Source organism: Chrysoperla carnea, chromosome 1 (assembly GCF_905475395.1).
Source record: "Chrysoperla carnea chromosome 1, inChrCarn1.1, whole genome shotgun sequence".
Classification (NCBI taxonomy): Eukaryota; Metazoa; Arthropoda; class Insecta; order Neuroptera; family Chrysopidae; genus Chrysoperla; species Chrysoperla carnea.
This window is the reverse complement of record NC_058337.1, coordinates 2,911,799-2,932,889: the sequence shown is the minus strand read 5'-3', so window position 1 is coordinate 2,932,889 and position 21,091 is coordinate 2,911,799. Positions and strand designations below refer to the sequence as shown.

General features: G+C 30.3%; 3 protein-coding genes across 4 annotated transcripts in view; 1 reads left to right on the top strand and 2 right to left on the bottom strand.

The window, feature by feature from the left end:
• Positions 1-4,059, bottom strand: part of LOC123305323 (glycerol-3-phosphate acyltransferase 1, mitochondrial) — a 60,654-nt gene extending 56,595 nt beyond the window's left edge. The window contains exon 1 of one of the 2 annotated variants that reach the window (XM_044887287.1): positions 3,967-4,059. Coding sequence is in view for 1 of the 2 variants with exons in the window: in XM_044887205.1 (XP_044743140.1) it covers positions 1,625-1,689 (65 nt within the window). In the remaining variant the exon portion in view is untranslated. Of the gene's footprint in view, positions 1-1,624; positions 1,758-3,966 lie in introns of those variants that run through there. The other variant, XM_044887205.1, reaches the window with a different exon arrangement.
• Positions 4,060-8,702: 4,643 nt separating this feature from the next.
• On the bottom strand, positions 8,703-11,473 carry LOC123290838 (V-type proton ATPase subunit B). Its single transcript, XM_044871182.1, has 3 exons — positions 11,395-11,473; positions 9,386-10,521; positions 8,703-9,003 (listed from the first exon to the last, which is right to left on the bottom strand). Exons 1-3 carry the CDS (start codon positions 11,465-11,467, stop codon positions 8,737-8,739), a joined length of 1,476 nt encoding a protein of 491 aa, XP_044727117.1. The 5' UTR covers positions 11,468-11,473; the 3' UTR covers positions 8,703-8,736.
• Positions 11,474-12,932: 1,459 nt separating this feature from the next.
• LOC123297274 (4-hydroxybutyrate coenzyme A transferase) lies at positions 12,933-19,381 on the top strand. Its single transcript, XM_044878876.1, has 6 exons — positions 12,933-13,219; positions 17,630-17,792; positions 17,857-18,086; positions 18,167-18,355; positions 18,420-18,635; positions 18,836-19,381. Exons 1-6 carry the CDS (start codon positions 13,039-13,041, stop codon positions 19,291-19,293), a joined length of 1,437 nt encoding a protein of 478 aa, XP_044734811.1. The 5' UTR covers positions 12,933-13,038; the 3' UTR covers positions 19,294-19,381.
• The last annotated feature ends 1,710 nt before the right edge of the window (positions 19,382-21,091 follow it).

The window sequence follows — 21,091 nt, the reverse complement described above, 5'->3', positions numbered from 1 at the left end:
CTGTGTTAATAGAGTTTTTCTCATCACTTCAGTAAAGTCAGTAAAAAAAAAACGCAATTCGGGTATCTTCGATATACTTCGGCTACCTTTATAGATACACCGTGTTTTCAGTGACAGAATATTTAATAAGTAAATTAAATATACTATTCTTTCGTATGAATTAATGTATTTTCACAAGTTAATATATGTAACCTAAAAACATATTGTAAACAAAGTTTGAAATTTTGGTCTTGGCGTTTGCGCAATACCGTAAATCAGAAGAGTAATTGATTTTGGTACGAAAGACGGTCAGTCTGAAGAGTTAAGAAAGATTGGGGGGGGGGGGTAAACGCTACTGCGATGATCCAGAATTCCAGATATTTTTTCAGGTCACAAACTGTGTAATGTAATTTTAAAAATTGAAGTAGACTAACTATCAATAAAAGTTTCAGCCCTATATCAAGGAATCTTTTTTTCGGAATTCTAATTTTGAGCAAAAGATATAAAATTAATTTCAGGAAGGAAAAAAACACTATTATAATATGAATTTAAAAAACAGGCGATTCTTGTTCTTCTCTCCAGGCGGAAAGCCTCCTCTGTCGAGCAGCAAAATAGTATACAAACCACGGGACTTAGTTAAGAATATCTCAAATCTCATGTTTGTCATCCACGGCTTCGCCTCGGACAATGAACACGAGATCTGAGCAATTCTTTACTTTTGCTCCCTAGATGAGTAATATACTATTTTCGTCAAAATATTTTCAATTTCAGAAAATATTATTGATAATTGGTAAGTAACCTGGTAGTCAGAATTGCAACTACTGAAAACGGGTCAATTTCTTGTTTTAATTGGTACATTTCTTGTTTTAATTGCCTCTCAGTTATCTGATTTAAATTTTTTTATTGGCATTTAAAAATGGTAAGTACAAATATTGCCCTCTGGTGGGCAAAATTGGAACTACTGGCAATGGGTCCATTATCTGTTTTAATTAGTACAAATTATTATCGCCACTTGTCGGGATTGCAACTCCCAGTTATCAATAGTGGAATATGCATTTTGAAAGTATTTTATTTGATCGTAAATTATTAATTCAGAAAAATTCACAGTAAAATTTTCCTCAATTTTATGTTGTTGTATCAATTTTTTCTGCCCCCCCCCCTACTAAAATAAGCACTGTTTGTGAACAACTTTCAAACGCCGATTCTAATTTTAAAGCTCTCAACTCAAATAAAATAGTTGTCGGTAGCTACCAATTCCCCAAATAAAATTAAGGTAATGAAGTTAATACATAAATGTCGAGAAATTTTATCCTTTTTGTTTGCGCCACATTACAAGTAAAATTTTTTAATTCCAATTTTTAGCGGACCACCCTATATAAAACTAATATTTCAATACACAACCTTTTAATGCCCTATTCGTAACGAAAACTAATACTTATCTATCTATAAAGTAAAAAAAAGTAATAATTAACTGTCAAAAAAAAAAAAAAAAAAAACGTTGATAGCGTTGAGGAATTTTAAAACCAAAAATAATTTATTTTATAAAAAAAAATTAACCAAAAAATACTTTCTAATCAATTTAAACGATATATAAATAATTATTAAATAAAAAACACATTTAAAAGTGAAAATAAATTTTACTTACTTAGCAGAAAATAACCAATAAAACAGCCCTAACAAAATAATATATTCGGCAATTAATCCATCCATTAAAACATGTTTTAAAACTACATAATTAATCACAATCAAAAACAGTACAAATTTAAAATCCAGAAAACACTTAACAATTATATGGAAAATATTTTGTATATGTAAATATTTGTCCTGACACACAGCCCAATAAAACATTTTTAAATTAAAAGGAAAAATTATTGTTTAGAAAAATTCACACTTCGAGAAAAATTCGGAAACATCTGGTAATTGTTTTTTGTTTATATTTTTTTTTTGACAGTTTTAAAAAAAAACGCTATAAATAATAAAAATGTCAATATTATTATTACTTTTTGTTTCAAATAATGCAACAATTCATTTAGTGGAGGGGTAAAAACTCTCGGCTAATGAGACATTCACCCGATCGTCATCGTCAATCAAATGAAAACGTTTACTAACGCGCGCCGCGATTCACAGAATAACCCATCGACATCGCATTCATATCAATAATGAAACAAATACTCACTTCTGTCATATAAACAAACTATAAAAAAAAAAAATTCAATTCAACCAACTATTCAAAAAAAAAATGGTCAAATGTGTGTCGAACAGGCATAAACTTGGGGTTCCGTTGTCTATACTTAATACGAAATGGTAGGTTGTTATTTTTCTTTTAGTAGAATTTATGGAGTGTCGAGATGAATGAGCACAATCTCTTATCAGGCGAGCGAAGCGAGCCTCTACTAGGTTAAAATGTAACTTTTTGGTGGTATACTTTACAAAAAAATAAAAAAGATTTAGACATGAAATGAAATTTTGTAGATCCATATTTATGTCTAGATGTGTTATCAATCATTATTTTTAGAAAAAATTATATAAATAATAAATAATAAAAAACAACAGTATTTTTTATTTATTACATGGATGTATACATGCAGAGACAGTGGCACCATCTGTGAGCTACATCTAATACTAATATATAATTGGCTACATTTAATATTAATTTTAATGGAGTGGCCATCTGTAGATTCTTTCAAGTATTAAAAAACGTCATATTAATACAAGTACTAAAAAATTTTATTTATAGTTATTATAATTTTAAAGTTATTAATTAATTGTTATTAAAGCAATAAAATGACACGACGTCGAACGTTGACGGGTCGTAAAGGGGGTGATCGTAATTGATCATTAATGGGTGATGATCGGAAACGACGAAAACAAGATCAAGAAGAATTATATCTTTATCAAGATGATATTAATTTTAAAATGTATGCAGAAAATTTTGAGATTGCTCAAAAGAATTTGAATTTTGATTTATGTAATGTATGTCATCGTCGTTGGTTTGATTTAAAAATTAACAAAGATGGGTTTTGTTGTATTTGTCATAAATTTAAACTCACAAATGAATTGAATATTTTCACAGCGGATGATGACATGGATCCTGGTTTACAACCTGATGTTTTAAAGAAATTAACGTTTGTTTAGGAACAATTAAATTAAAAATATTTGTCAATAATTGAAGTATAATTTTATTTCAGAAATATCTATTTTATATGATACCATTCGCGAGCCATTAAAAAGTTATACGTTTAGCTAGTTAATAAATTTGAAATAAAAGCTGTTTAGAACAGTTGAATTTAATCCCTGTATTTACTAAAATCTGGAGGATTTGTATTGATATGGAGGATTTGTATTTTTTACATTTGGCAACGGAACCCTAAAAATTAAATTCAACTATTCAAAAACTGACTTACTCCCATGACGTAATATGGCGTGATGATTACTATGGGCCGGCAAACTAGGACAGATAAATGTCTTTTATATAAAGTTCTTATAAAAGTTAAATAGTTCTATTATATTAAACTTTAATAAGTACTCGTAATTATTAGTTCATTAATTAATTAAATTTAATTAGTTCAATAACTTTGTTAATGAAAAAATTATCAATAAAAAATGTTTAATAAAGTTTAAATGAAATGGTTTTGAAGTAAAATTCTATAAATATTTCACCTTTCCAAATGAATTACGTGTAATTTACATTCTTTCCCAAATAGTTTTTAATCTGACCGTTATTATAAACACGTCCCCTTTATTTACACTAATGCCATCTATGAACTATAACCTAAACTAAACTTTAAAATAAAACTATTTTAGTTTTATCTTAAAATAAATATATCTTAATTATTTCTTCTTATCTTTTTTAATCTTTCATTAATTTTTAATTCAAAATAATAAAATATTAGAAAATCATATAAATCCTGGAAATTATATAAACTGGAATATAACCTTAAAAAACATATTAAAGTAAATTATAAAATTTTTTAAAATTGTTCCTACCTGATGATAAATGATTATGGAAAAGATTAATTTTTATCGTAGAATATAATTTATTTTCACAGTAAATCACTTTTTAATAAAAACTAGTTTATCCAAAAAATCTTTACACTAATAAACATAGACTTGTAGTATATAAAATAACCATAGACTTCTACTGTCGACTTGCTTAATCTGTAAGACAAACGTGTTCGAAATTAAAGAGCTGTCTCAAGGGTAATAACTGTTGAAGAATGTTATTTTACTAACGTAATTTTTATGTATAATCTATAAATAGCGAAGCCTTTCTTCGGCATATGTCAAAAAAATAGGGACAGAAAAAATACGTATCAGAAAATAAAAATAGGTCATGGCATGCCGCATTTTTGTTTTGCCATTAACTGGCAAGTTACAATGTCCCACTTTTCTCCTTTGGCGCGTAATAATGTACTATATATATTTAATTTTTGATCCAAGGACCTAGGCCGGTTAATGCTTGATATCCTCATAAAGAGGCATTTTAAAATTAGGAAATATTTTGGGAGGTCTGATTTTATCGCGAAAACCAGCACTAGAGACCATCTCATATGGCCAAAACCAAGCAATGCAAAAAAAAAAAACTCTGAAAAGGCCATTATTAATCAAAATTTTTCATTTCGTGGGAAAAAACAAGCAAAATTTGATAAAATACTGCAAAGAATCAAAAATGGATCTTATAAATGTGTTAGAAACCAATCGATGTACTGTATGTAGATTGTGATCCGGAAAAAAATCTTTAATTCCATGTCGTATTCATTGTAGACTTCGCTCAAAGTTTTGAAAATTTTTCTGAACACTTCTCCAACGTTTCCTCTACAATAAAAATCTATCGCGTAGCATCAGTCAGTCCGTTATCTTCGCCAAGATCCTGGTCCTTTGTTTGAAGTATGTACTCGAAAGTCAAAGAATGTACCGAGCTCAAAATATGCATAAAAAATCAATAAATGTCGAAACAGCTTGAACAGCTAACTAGTCAGTGGATATGTGTTTCCTAAATGTCTGCATTTACAGGATTTCTTGACTTGTTAAAAAAACGTTGACTACCGCTTATATACTGACAGCAATCGAAATTTCTAGTACCACAACTTTCTAGAATGTACAACTTGCTTTCTCGATCAATCTAGAAATATTTGAAAAATCCTGGATCAACTACAATCAATCATTTTCATAGTTCCTTTTAAATATTGTAAAATATCCGAGCATATTCTAGTACATTCTGGAAAAATGTGGAATGTTCTAGAATAGTCTGGAAAAATCTGAAATTTGTAGAAAACTTCTCGATATTTTCATACACTATAACGTAATTTGCGCTATTCAACACACTCCTGAGTTTATATGAGTCGTGTTAGAAAATGATGGAAGTATCTCATTGCACATTTTTACCACCCACATCCATCTACAGGTAGGGCCTTCTAACACTGCAGGCACAAATGGATAGCAGTGGGTGGTCATAGAGAAAAGACTGGACATACTCACACTCTCCTTTTATTTCCATATATTGATATTGATATCTTATGAAAAATTCGATAAAACACTTCTTTGATATTCCTCTTATAGGTCCTATGACGGAACCCTTTTATGTGTATGTTACATTCCCTTGACCGATTTTCTATACTTAACGTAGGTTAGGTTATATTGGCTGTCCACGAAAGACACACTTAGGCTATAGAGCCCACTGTGATACCATATATGTGTTTTACCACCTTTACGCTGATAATTTCACTTATCAGCTCCTCAATTTCAGAGGCTGAGTGCACCTCCTTCATGCATATACCATGCACTACACCAGCCCATCACAACTATTAATTAAATTAATTTTGTTGCGACGGCGGGAATCGAACCCGCTACCCTAAGCATACCGTGGATGGAATTATATTTAACGTAAACACTGAAGAAATATTCATTGAAGAAACAAGAAATGCACCATTTGAATTCTTGAAATCATTTGTCTTTATTGGGTATAACTTACATTGAGAGAAGCATTTTTTTAAATATAAACCTAAGAACTGCCATTAAAACAAATGCTAATCAGCAACCCCCTTCTTTTAAAAATGTTAGTAAGAAGATTTTTTCCACACTACACAAAAAAATATTAAAAAACGTTTCTACAATGAAACAAAAAGAAATAGATATCTAGAAGGACGAAACGTAATTTAAATGTTTGTTTTTTATTGAACACATTTCTAAAAACTAAAATTTTTTTTCTAATAATTACACCATTTATTTTATAATCTTAAATAATTAACCATCAACCTTAGTTTTTTTTTGTTTTTTTTAAATGAAAAATACTGAAGCTGGTGAAACTCGAAACATACTCGATTTTGGATTCATTGAACGCATATGGAATGTATGATCGTTTATTTAAAATTCAAACCGTTTTTTTAAAAATTATTTATAATCTGTACAGAGTATTATACCATCGATAGAATGAGTATGCGGCACATACTTTAATAGTCCAGTCGCCAGGTCCGAAAAAAATGGGGTTAAGTGGAAAAAGGTAGGAAATTAGTAGGAAAAACTTTAGGATGTTGTTCAAGGACGGTTAATTAACATTTTCTTAAGCTTTGAACCTCGAGGATCCCGTACAAAAAGAGCAGGGGGCTAAAACTGTAAAATTTTCGACATTCTACCAATTTTTCCTCAATAGCTATTATTTTACACCCTACGATAAAAGAATTTCCTAACTTTTTCGTATGTTTGTATGTCAATTCGTTACCGAGATATGACCAACATAATGTGAATATGGATGGCTTTCATCAGAGAAGAAAATTATCTTTTTAGCGAATTGGGATGGGGTGGGGAAGTCCAAAGTTGAAGAAAAGTCGAAAATGTTGCAATTTTTCCTCCCCCCCTCTTTACGTACAGGGACCTCGAGATATGTTAAGTATCCATCCCAGAACACATTCTGAAAGTTTCATTAACTCCCGAGCTTTTTCTATATGAAACTACCTGCCGACTAGACTATAAGGCAAAAACATAAAGATGTAAATGAAAATTTATTTTTTTATATGGGCACCATATTTCTTTTTTTGTTTTGTACTACGAAATAATTTTCTGAAATGAAATTAAAAACTAAATAATTTGTGCGAAAGCAATTTAATTTAAGAAATTTTTCCCGCACATTCTACTACTTTTTTTTTTTTTGGTACAAGAACCAATCGAAGTGACCTGTTCCTGATAACACTACACAATTCAATTTTTGGAAATCTGTTTTTCGTTGTCTTCTTGCGAAATAAAAATTCAAGTATCGATGCAGATGAAACAGGTCAAACTTAAAAAGGCAGCAGATTTTCGCCCGAGTTTTTATGGAACTTTGATTAAATCCTCGTACTTCCTTCTTCAGGAAATAGCACGAAGTAAAATTGATCCCTAGTGTTTTTAGGAAGAGTTCACAACGATTCGTTCGTCTACCATTTTGTTTTTTTATACAGAAATTAAATTAGTATTTATAACGCCAATTTTGCTTTCTGTTAATTAGTACGAGATGAATAAATTTTTTTTTTTGTTGAATACTTTTTACAATTTATACAATTAATTAATATTGTCTGTGCAACTATATTTTGAAATAATAAAATTTACAATAGAATTATTTAAAAAATAATAAAATAAAACATAAAACGATTTTATGTCTGCGCTCTTTTGAAAACAATTAGGAAATAACGATACGACAAATTCATGGAGACCTTCTTCCTTCAATATTTTCAACCCTTCTGAAGTTGAGAATTTTTCTCATCACTTCAGTAAAGTTGGTACAAAAAACCGCAATTCGGATGGCTTCGTTATATTTCGATCATCTACGTATGTGTTATCAACGATAGATGGCAGATAAATGTGATAACTAATTATTATTAGATAATATTTGATAAGTGACATTATCTATCCAGAACATTTAATAAATGAGTAAAAATATGTAGTTTATAAGAACTTGCGATCAGTCTGAAGGGTTAAACGATAATTACCAGAGGAAGAAGCCACCATGAAGAAATTTGCGTAGAAATATGTTACATGCAAATATATTAACACTGTTTAAAATTAAATTTTTCTTTTAAAACAGAACGCAGGCTTGTTCTATTTTAAATGCTTTATCACAACACGCTTTTTAAAAAATCAAATGAAATCTTTGCAACAATTCCCAAAATTATGAGAAAATCCTTTTGCCTTTTTTTCGAATTTCTGATACGATTTAATGATAAAAATATACAGGCTCTTCTATAAATTGATAGTAGAAAAGTACACTACTGAATTAAGCTCGCCAAGACGAAAGTTGTACCGCCTGTATGTTGTAAGTGCTCAATAATTAGATAAATTTATTGATTTTTTATTAACTGATTTGGTGAATTATCTCGGAAAGTACGCATCAGATCGAAATTTTGTAGATAGCTTTTTCATTCCTTTTAATAAGCTTTATTCACTAGTGTATTTTTCTACTATCTATTATAGAACACCCTGTATATTAATTTATTAAATTTAAGAGATAATCACTAAGAAAAACAAAAAATCGTTCTTTCTGAAGTGATTTTTTAATTATTTGAAGTATTTTACAAATTACACAATAAAATTTAAAATCTGATAATTTGTGTGTGTGTGTGATAAAGTTCTGGTAACAACGCTAATTAACAACTTTCATCTATTACTTTTTTTTGTTGTATGTATAATACCTGTTTTTTGTTCAAAAATGAACAAAAAATCAATAAAAATAAAATTAATTTATATATATAATTAACAGATATATATAGATTTTGTATTTCTGATAAATTAATGACGTGAATCTCTTGGATAAAATTCTGCAAGTATATTTGCGGGAATACGTTTTAACATTTCTTTGGGGAAAATACGTAATAATTGCCATCCAATGTCCAATGATTCGAATACGGTACGATTTTCGTAGTTTCCTTGTGAAATGAAATTTTTCTCGAATTTTGTTAAGAATTCCAAGTATAGTAAATCGTCGGGTGTTAAAGCTTCTTCACCGACGACAGCTTTCATGGCTTGTACATCTTTACCAATAGCATAACAGGCGTACTGGAAAAAATATGAAAAGAAAATATTAAATTTCAATAACATCATGAAATATTTACTTAGTATATCAAGCGAAATGTAAGTACCACTCTCAAGGTCAATTTTTATTGTATTTACCGTAATTACACAGCCTAATTAGGAAAAAAATTAATCTGTCCGGTTTCCAACGCGATAATTAGGAGAAAAATAATAGTTTAACAAAATATACTTTGGAAAAATCGGAAAACCTTCCAAAATTTCGGTTTTTAGTTCTATTTTGAGTATTTTTTCTTGCAATTCGTGTAATCTTATTTTCTGTAACGCGGAGAAAAGGTCGAAGACCGAGTGGCTAACACCTTTGCGAGCAAAGCGAGTTATATTAGATATTTAACTGGAAAATACATACCAATTGATTTGAAACATCTGAATGATCTTTACGGGTCATGCCTTCACCAATAGCGGATTTCATCAAACGTGACAAAGATGGAAGTACATTAATTGGTGGATAAATCTGTCTGTTATGTAATTGACGATCAACATAAATTTGTCCTTCGGTAATATAACCAGTTAAATCAGGAATTGGATGGGTAATATCATCGTTGGGCATAGTTAAAATTGGAATTTGTGTGATGGAACCATTTCGACCTTCAACACGACCAGCGCGTTCATAAATTGTAGCTAAATCGGTGTACATGTAACCAGGGAAACCACGACGACCGGGTACTTCTTCACGAGCAGCTGATACTTCTCGCAAAGCTTCAGCGTACGAAGACATATCTGTTAAGATAACCAACACGTGTTTTTCACATTGATAAGCGAAAAATTCGGCTGCAGTTAACGCTAAACGTGGTGTAATAATACGTTCAATTGTTGGATCGTTGGCCAAGTTCAAGAACAAGCATACATTTTCCATGGAACCATTTTCTTCGAAATCTTGTTTGAAATAACGGGCTGTTTCCAAGTTAACACCCATAGCTGCGAATACGATAGCGAAATTATCTTCATGGTCATCGTTAACTGATGATTTTCCTGGTGCTTTGACTAAACCAGCTTGACGACAAATTTGGGCGGCAATTTCATTATGTGGTAAACCAGCAGCCGAGAAAATTGGAATTTTTTGTCCACGAGCAATTGAGTTCATTACATCAATTGCACTGATACCAGTTTGAATCATTTCTTCTGGATAAATACGAGAGTAGGGATTAATTGGTTGACCTTGAATATCCAAAAAACTTTCAGCCAAAATTGGTGGACCTTTGTCGATTGGTTTTCCTGATCCGTTAAATACACGACCTAACATATCCTCTGATACAGGTGTTCGTAAAATGTCTCCGGTAAATTCGCAAAGAGTGTTTCGTGCATCAATTCCTGATGTTCCTTCGAACACTTGTACAATAGCTTTTGAGCCACTGACTTCCAAAACTTGCCCTGAACGGAATGTTCCATCATTCAATCGTAATTGTACAATTTCAGCAAATTTTGGAAATTTCACTTCATCCAAAATGACCAATGGTCCGTTTACACCACATACTGTTCGGTATGCTATTTAAAAAAAAGAATAATAAATTAGGGCTAAAAAATAAATTAGGGGAACCCCCTCCCTACCAAAATGAGAAAAACATCCAAAGTATAAGGGATTCGACGGGGCATTGCTCGAAAATTAAAAAAATTCAACTTTTTTATTGCAACTTCCAGGAAATTTGGAAAACACGCCTCAAAATTACGTTTTCTGTTGTATATCTGCTAAAAAGATGTGATTTTCAGCAATCTACCCGAAATAAAGTCCAATTAACAGAATACTTCGAAAACTTTCATTACTCACATCGTAACTACCCGAAAAAAAGGAAAAACCCTCCGAAATCACTTTTTTCAGTTCTTTACATGCTAGAAAAATGAGGTTTTTTGCATTAGGCGCGGACTTGTTTGAAACCTACGGTAAAAATCGGTAAACTTCAATTTTTTCATTGCAACCCTCCGGAAAATCGAAAACCCACCAAAATTACGTTTATTTATTTCTATTACTTTTTGGTCAGTATTTTTTCCAGTTTTCTTACAATTATTGTTAAGTAGGTCGCCGAAGGGCATTACGGCGGTCAGGGCGAGCCCATTGCGAGCAAAGCGAGTTATATAATCGCAAAACATGAAAACATTGGGAAATTTTAAGATATTGCTGTAATGCAAAACTTCGAATAAAAAATTTATAAAAAACGATTAGCAATATATTTCTGAATAAAGATTTATAAATTTCTAATCGAGTAAATTATAATTTCTTAGCACTTTTCATAAAAATCTTTAATTAAAGTAATAATCCTTGTAAATCATATGACCCATTTATAGTACTCCATTGAAGATCGTCCCACCCACTTCAGAGTTCGACATAAATACAGCTAAAAATATACGAAAAAAGGTACTTACTAAGCCGTGGATGCGATATAAAATCTCTGTTCACTGCCAAGGCATGTTCTTTAAATGCAGCTACCGTAGACATTTTCTTTAAAACCCTTTAAACCTTCTTCTGAATAAGATTTAATTCACTGAGCTAACAGTTCATCAAGCATACGATCACTAATGATGGCGCAAACATACGACGGCGATTTGTCAAAACGTACTACATTCACGTGCTATCACGTGATGGAACTACTAATAATTTTTGTTACCGTTAGATGTCATTTTCAATATTTTTTATTACTTATTTCTATTTAAAATCCAAAAATTTAATAAATTTTCATTATGAATTCAATTATTATTGGTCAATTAAGCCTAAACTTATCTTATATTTGGAGTATTTTCTTAATAATTTACTTTTTAAATTTGACAGTTTTATTAGTATATTATTTCAGCCATAGAGGCCACTAATATTTACGTCAGAAAAGTCAGAAATGAAAAAGGAAGAGGCTATGAAACAGACACATACGAAATTTGTATTCATCAGAAAAGAACAAACTATTTTCCATAAGCATTACAAAACTTATTTACAGTAGAACTTCGCTAATAATTGTAGAACATACGGGATAAGGATATTATGACGTAACAAAGAAAGCAACTTTTTTCAGTTGCCATTCATTTGAAAAAAAAAGGCAACTTCAACCTAACAAAATTAATATTGTTATTTTTAAGCTTGTGTGTACACGAGAAAACCGTCTGCCCATGAAATTTTTAGTGTATTGAACAGTGAAATCACAACAGAAAAATCATGCTTTGGGAATATCCATAAATCACATTGCCCAGTCAACAGAGGGAGGGGTTAGTTCAAGAATTATGTGACAGGGGGAGTGGCAATGATGTCAAGCTATAAAATTTAATTTGATAATAAAGTACGTTCCGTCCGAGGGGGGAATCATACTAAAGAGGACAGTATGGTGAATGGAGGGACGAAGGGTTTCCAAAGAATCTGGAATTAAGCCACATAATCCTTTTTTACTTAGTTTTTTTTTTTTAATTTTCCATTCTGCGTCCTACTAGAGTCGAATTATAGATCAAAATGCTTACTACGCCATCATCCTTGTCTCACAAATTATAACTCAAATATAAACCATGTATTTACAATAATGTCTGAGACAAGGAATCTGAGAACAGATAAGGACAAACATACATGTTGACGTAGGTACTATTTTGGTCTAGAGAGGCTCTACTGTATTTGAGATTCCAAACCCAAAAGTTTTGCCAATTTGAAGTTATTTTTGGGTGATCTGCTAATGTTGAATTTTTTCTAAGTTCAGTTTCTAAAAATTAAAAATATAAAACATGCATGTCATAATATAAAAAAGGTTTTTTTCAAATTTGACAGTTTTGTAAATATGCTACTAAAATTACAGATGGCAGCATTTGCATAATAAAAAAAGGATGTTCAAAATATGAAATAGATATATACAAAAAATATATAAGTAAGACAAAGAAAAACTAATTTCGATTAAACTCTCATGTATTAGCATTGAATGGGATATAAGAAAAGAATACTAAAGTGTTGTCACTTCAGTTTGAGCCGCTGATCTAGCAATTTTTTTTTACAAAACTTTTCGAGTACCTACATTTCGGACATATAAAAAATAAAAAATAGTAATGGCATCAGCAAAAATAAAGGGTTTAGCTAAATACAATAGTGTGTTGAGCCAATTTGCGGCAATAAATTCATCGAAAAAGTTTCGTAATTTTTATACATACACACCGGAACCAGCACAACCTTTGCCTAGGAAACCGACAGTTTGTTCAGCCGAGGATGCATTAAAATGTATTCAATCGAGTAAGTTTTCGTGCTTCAAAATTATATTTTTATTTATCCATAACATTCGGTAACTAAGTAAATTTTCGGCAATTAACGCCTTCTTATGTGTCATGAAATAGTTATTTTAGTTATTTTCTAAAATCCTGTAAGTAATAAAAATATCCGTGAAAAATATTTTCAAAAAAAAAAAATGTATAAATAGAATGAATTATGATTTTTGATTTGAATAAACAAAGAGTATAAAGTTCAACTTGATTCATGAATTGATAAAGGCCAAATGTACTTTTGAAATAAAGATATACCTAACTATTTTTCAAAATAAATTGATTTCAAAGTTTATTCAACTACGTATCGATAATAAATTATGATTAATTTTTAATATAAATATTTTGAAAAGATTAGTAACCAATTAATAAAAGAGGTCAAAAGTGTTACATTTTTTTCTGCAGTTTGTAAATGCAATTTTCTTTTATTAGATAATATTTAAAATACTAAAAGTTCTGTTATCAAAAAAAGAAATACCTATTGTATAGATTTGAGTAAAGTTACATTAACCTTGACTTAAAAATTAGCTTATGAATTTTCTTTTAATGAGAATATATAGTTAATGTTTTATGAAAATGCGTGTTATTAATAGACATTGCTTATTATCAAAACAAGTTTGTTATTGGTTAAAGTTCTCTTATTTAATTCAATTATGAAATTATAAATTATTTTATGATATTATCCATTCTAATTTTTATTAAATATATAATATTCATAGACCTATATATTAATTCTAGAACGCTGAACTTTTTAATGACTGCCATTATGAAATTAATTTTCGGTGTGGCTATCCGCACAATACCGTCTACTCATCATCATAATCATCTAAATAGACCGTATACGGTATACCGCGGACGGTCTAGACTGTATACGGTATACCGTCTATACCGTATACGGTATACCGTAGACGGTATACCGTATACGGTCTAGACCGTCCACGGTATACCGTATACGGTCTATTTAGATGATTATTTAGTGCGGATAGCCACTTCGTATTAATAGACATCGCTTATTATCAAAACAATATTTTTTATAGTTCTCTCATTTAAGGACGTTCATGCGTCAACGATATTAGTAGAGAAATTAAAAACAATATGATAGACCGTAGACGGTATACCGTCTATACGGTATACCGTCTACGGTCTAGACCGTATACGGTCTATTTAGACGCGGTATGAAATTATTTTTGCCCTTTTATACCGTGGGGCCCTTATACCGTGCACGGTATACTTTTTCACGGTATAATCTTTATGCCGTCGAGCCCTTATACCGTGTGCGGTATAGTCTCGTCCACGGTATACACAATATAGATTGGAAGGCTTATTTGAAGCAAATGAAATATACCGTGTGCGGTATAGTCTCGTCCACGGTATACATTATACAGATGGAAAAGCGTATTCTACAGAAATGTAATATACCGTGTGCGGTATACTCTCGTCCACTGTATACATTATACAGATGGGAGTAAAAAAAATGTAAACCATACTTAAGCAATTCAGCTGATTTTTTCATTGAACAAAAAGACAAAAGATATCTTTTTAAATGTTTTGTACTCTTTTATATGGTAATATGTTGTTATTAATGTAATATACTAGAATATTTACAGTAAATAATTTATTAAACAGACCAGAGACATGTTGTTTACAATTTAACATCGGAAATGTTAATTTTATAATATTTACGTATGAATACTGAACAGCGGGCACGAATGACTTTAATATTTATAATGCATTATGTACATTATTGTAATATTTCGATGTAGAATCGATAAAAATAGGTCGAATGCAAAAATATTTATTTGCGAGAATGGTAGAACTAGACTGACACATAGTACAGGCTGAGAACTTTCATATGAAAAAATATCAACCTATCCAGTTTTTCAAATCGATAATTAGGAGAAAAATAATAGTTTTTAAGAAAAAATATTTCGGAAAAAATCAGAGTGTAGGAAGTTATTTGAAAAAAAAAAATCGAAAAACCGGTTTTTGTAACAATAAAAATACAAAAATAAACTATGAAGTAGAGAGGTTTCTTCAAAACGTTCTGAATTTTTTTTATGAATTTATGGGTGAAACGAACTATACATGTCGCCGCTAGAGATAAATAATCAAATTTTTTTATTTAACAATGTTAATTAACATAATTATAGACTAACTTACTAATATTAATAATTACTGATTAAATGTGCAAACATTATTATTACTTAAGTAAATTTATAATCAGTATTAAATGATAATAAACAGGGAATTTACTTTACTTTTCACACCAATACTGCATTAAAATACAGTTTTAGAAACTGAAAAAATTTGTTTATAAAAATCTTTGAACCTCTCACGAATTGATTTATTAGACAGAGAATACGTAATTTATTGAAAGTAGATTGGCAAAAATTCATTAATTTGCCAGAATTCATATTTGTGATTGGTTGTGACATCTTTATATCCGTTGAGACTGGGAGCTAATCGGAATCACGCTAAATTCACATTTTCCGGTTTGTTTCCATGTAAAGTTACAATATATTGAAAACTAGTTGAGAGAAAAACCATTTATCGTTTTACATATTTTTTTCTCATTTCTCCATGCAGTGGCGTTACTTAAGCGATATGCTGACGTTACTGGCGTTTTTAATTTACAGTTTAGAAAAACCATTTCCTATTGTAAAATTACATGAACAATTACTTTTTAATTTTTCTTAGTGACTTAATAAAATAAGAATAAAATTAAAAAACATTCAATTTCTCTATTCATTTATTATGAGATTAAAAAATAAATTTAACAATCATATTAAACGAAAAACATTTGAAAAATTTTTTTATTTCATTTTTTAAGTGTAAACAACATATTTCAAAAATATTATTTTATTATAGCCCACGACTGATAACTAACGTAATATCAAAAATTATTTTAATACAGTACAACCACGATAAGTAAAAGTTCAAAGAAAATATTTACAGTTTATGCTAGCTGTGTCTTAAAATCTGTAGTATTTAAGTATAATTACTGAAATTGTACTCTCGAACATTGCAATCGTGAATTCAGAGAGAGACAATTTCCTAAACTTATACAATTTTCCAAAAATGACAAAATACTTTTGAAATACACGGTATAAAAAGGTCTGCTACACTTTGTATCACAAAAATATTTGTAATTATTATGTCATAATTATTACAGATAAAAAAACACAAGCTGTAATGAATACTGTAATCAACTATAATAGACCAGTAGCTAACAACATTTAAAATTGTCTTTTCAACTAACGTTTGTCATTTATACAGAAATTTAGTAATTGGAAAATATGATAAATCTTTCATAAAAGTTAAAACAACAAAAAAAACTGTAATTTAAGGTTATGTGTTAGTGTGTCTCACCCCAGGACAGCCACTTTAATCTAACCTAATCTAAGGTTAAGTTTACATAAAAACTATGGAGGATAGAGAGAAGGAGAACTATTTCTGTATATAGAAAGTTTCCATCGAAAAGCAGCCAATAAGGATAAAAAGTAATAAAAGTAAGATAAAGATCTAAACAAGTTAGAAGAAAGTTCACATCAAACACCTTTTGCCACACTAGCGCCAGTGTGAGATTGTGTTCCTTTCTCTACACTCCATAGTCTATATTAAGACGTTTTCAGTCGTATATTTGTTAACGTTTTTTGTGACATCAGTCACGTGACAAGCACTTAGGGAAAAAATTTAACGTAGTTTGCATTTTATGTATTAACAAATAATACAAAATTATTTTTCAACACTAATTCAATATCCTATTATAAGTGTTGTTAGCTACCGGACTAATAAAAGCAATACAAAACAAGAAATTCTAAAAATAAAACTTGCCAAATAAAATAACGTATTTTGAAAAAAATAACTTATTATTCTTTTCTTTGATAAATTTTTTTAATGTTATTTTGTTTTGTTTTTTTGCGATTCAAAACAAAGCCGATATCAAAAGAAATAATTAAGAAATATTACGAAACAAATTGTTTAATTTGTTCATTTGAATACGGGGTTAACCATAAGTTACTCACTGATTTAAAAGGTTAATAAGAGCAGATTTTCCTTCACAATTCCTTGGAATGTCCCGGTGTCCTGGTATACGTATGAGGTTTACATTCATTTGTCCCGCCAGGTCATATAAGAACGTTCTTATAAAAGCGTACTTTGTTTATTTTTTACTGTTCTTCCCTAAGGAAAGAATAAAAATACTTAAAAAAATATTACATTACAAGGGAAAGTATTTCAGTATTTTAGGCAGCGATTTAGCAAAAAAAAAAATTTAAAACGATCTTAAACTTTCCCCACTTCCTCTTACAGAAGCCACAGGTGTAAAATACTTCGACAAAAAACTTTGTATTATGAGACCTAATTATCCTATTTTTGTCCACAGACAATGTCGTATTTGCTCAAGGAGCTGCTGCCACTCCAGTACATTTACTCGATGCCATGGCTAAGTATGGAGCCCAAGCCAAACTAAGTAATGTCACTGTTTGCCATATGCACACCGAAGGTGAAGCGAAATACACCCAAAAAGAATATGAAGGAATATTCAGGTAAATTAATTTAATATTACCATAAATTTCTCCAACACTAATCCTTTGCTAATTTTATTTACAGAAATTGTTCATTTTTCATGGGTGGTAATGTTCGTAAGGCTATTGCAGAAGGTCGAGGAGATGCTATTCCAATTTTCTTACATGAAATACCAAAATTATTCTCTCGAGGCATTGTTAAACCCGATGTTGCATTAATTCACGTAACTCCTCCAGATGCGCATGGCTATTGCAGTTTGGGTACAAGTGTCGATTGTGTCCGAGAAGCTTTAACACACTCGAAAATTATAATTGGTAAGAAAAAATTCAAAATTTTACTCGATTTTCGTATCGATTACTTTAGAACCCATGAAAAAAATATTATCTTTTTCCAGCTCAGGTAAATCCTAACATGCCACGAACTTTCGGAGATTCTTTAATCCACGAAAGTCACATCGATTTTGCCGTTAATATTAATACACCCTTGCCATCTCACGGTGGAAAACCACCATCAGATGTAGAAACAAAAATTGGTCAGAATATTGCTGAAAATCTAGTCGATGACGGAGCCACCTTACAAATGGGTAAGATTTCAAAATAAATTTTAAAATTTTTTTTGTAATTATTTACTAATTATTATTAATTTAGGAATTGGAAGCATTCCTGATGCCGTGTTAAGTGCTCTTGGAAATCATAAAGATCTTGGTATTCATTCTGAAATGTTTGCTGATGGAGTTGTTGATCTAGTCGAAAAAGGATGTATCACAAATAATAAGAAAACTTTGCATAAAGGACGTATTGTTGGATCATTTTTAATTGGAACACAAAAATTGTACGATTTCGTGGATAACAATCCATTTATAGGTAATGTAAAATATTTAATTTACGTCCAAAGGTGCGGATAAGCAATAAGCATAAATTTCTGCGTCTCATCTGCGGATGAAAGGTTTTCTCAAGGAGAGCACAGAAGATCTCTTGGTCTAGGTGCTAGGGGCTCATTTGAGATACCCCTCTTATATATTATTATTATTAAACTCTAAAATAAATTTTTGTTTTCTTTTCAGAAATGTTACGAATCGATTACGTAAACAATACTCAAGTTGTATCCAAATTACCAAAAATGACAGCAATCAATTCCTGTATCGAAGTCGATTTAACCGGACAAGTTTGTTCCGATTCAATTGGTACACGCATGTATTCTGGTTTTGGTGGACAAGTTGATTTTATTCGTGGTGCCGCCGAAGGTTTTGATGGTTTAGGCAAACCAATCATTGCATTACCAAGTGCAACAAAACGAAATGAATCGAAAATTGTACCAATCCTTAAACCGGGCGCTGGTGTTGTTACATCCCGTGCTCATGTCCATTACGTTGTTACCGAATATGGTATTGCTTCGTTGTTCGGTAAAACATTACGTCAACGTGCTTATGAACTTATACAAATCGCTCATCCCGATCATCGTGAAAGCTTAGAGAAATCAGCATTTGACCGTTTGAAAGTAATGCCAGCTAAACACCGATAAATTTAGCAGAAATTAGCAATAAATTTCAAAAAAAAAATAAATTGTTACTTTTATAGTATTTTGGCATCGAATTTTTTCTTCAATTTTTATTTTTTATTTTTTTATTATCGATCAGATTATTATAAAATAAAAAAAGCGGTGCCTACAGAAATAAAACTAAAATTTTATACAAACAAAAATAATAACTAACAACAAATTTTATAAGGAAAACAAAGTTATGCTAAGGCAATTTTTAATGTTATCAAATTTTTAACTACAGTCAAACTTGTTTAAGTGAGCTCGATCGATACATTTGTTGCCCAGATACTACTTAACCAAGTTTGACTGTAATTAATTTTTATTTTAAGAAATAAAAAGTTCAAAATTAGTTCAAAACGTTAATTTGACACCCAAATAAAACCCATTAACAAAGATTTTGTCTAAATCATTCAAACTTTTCATGTTGTTTTTGGTTTTTCAATTGGTACACTATGTGTGGCGCCAAATACTTTAAAGAGCGATTTTCTCAGAAATTAAGCATCCAATCGATACATAAACCCGATTTTTGTATTTTTTGGATCAATATTACCTAATATACAGAGTTTTAACGAAGTCGGAAACAAAAATTTTTTCCCGATATCTTCTAAGTATCCCTTAGGAAAATTGCAAAAAATCGAAAAATTTTGTTTGCCTTCGATATCGATAAAATTCATAATAATATAAGGTAATTTTGACCCAAAAAATCCAAAAATCGGGTTTATTTAATGCTTAGAGGCGTGGCTTTTGAGATATAATCCAAAATTGGACACAAAGAGCGATATTCTCAGAAACTATGCATCTAATCGATACATAAACACGATTTTTGTATTTATTGGGTCAAAATTACCTTATATACAGAGTTTTATCGAAATCGGAAACAAAATTTTTTTCCAGATTTTTTCGATTTTTACTAAGGGGTACCCCTTAAGAAAATTGCAAAAATCGAAAAATTTTGTTTGCCTTCGATATCGCTAAAATTCATAATATAAGGTAATTTTGACCCAAAAAATCCAAAAATCGGGTTTATTTACTGATTAGATGCATGGCTTTTGAGATATAATCCAAAATTGGACACAAAGAGCGATTTTCTCAGAAACTATGCATCTAATCGATACATAAACACGATTTTTGTATTTTTTGGGTCAAAATTACCTTATATACAGAGTTTTATCGAAATCGGAAACAAAATTTTTTTTCAGATTTTTTCGATTTTTACTAAGGGGTACCCCTTAAGAAAATTGCAAGTTTTAATAGTTTTGCACGATCAATAATCAAGCATCCTACAAAAAAGAAGCATTTTCTTCGTTAAGAGTTTCTTTACAACCTCTACATAATTATTAACCTCACAAATTGATGGTGAAACCGTGAAAACTCAAAGAAAAATGAGAACGGGGTAATATTTGCTAGGATTCATCCAACAGTAGATCCAAGTTTAAATAACGGTTTGGATCAGTTTGAATGATTTAAACAATTTAAAAACTATTTCAGTACTCAACCGTAATAATTGTTATTTTATTGAAAGAAAAAAAACTGTTTTTACAATTAATTGTTATTTCTTTTTAAGGTAGTACCAGCATGAAATCACTTTTCGACAGATTTGGCCGAATTTTTTTTCTCGTGTTTATAATAGCTTTATTTATGAATTCCTAAAATTTCATAATTTTTGACCGTTTAGATCGCGAGATATTTAAAGACAAAGTTCGCGATTTTGAGGGTCATGTCCCATTTAAAGCATGTAAAATGTCCGGTCTCTCCACTATTTTTTATGATATTATTATAT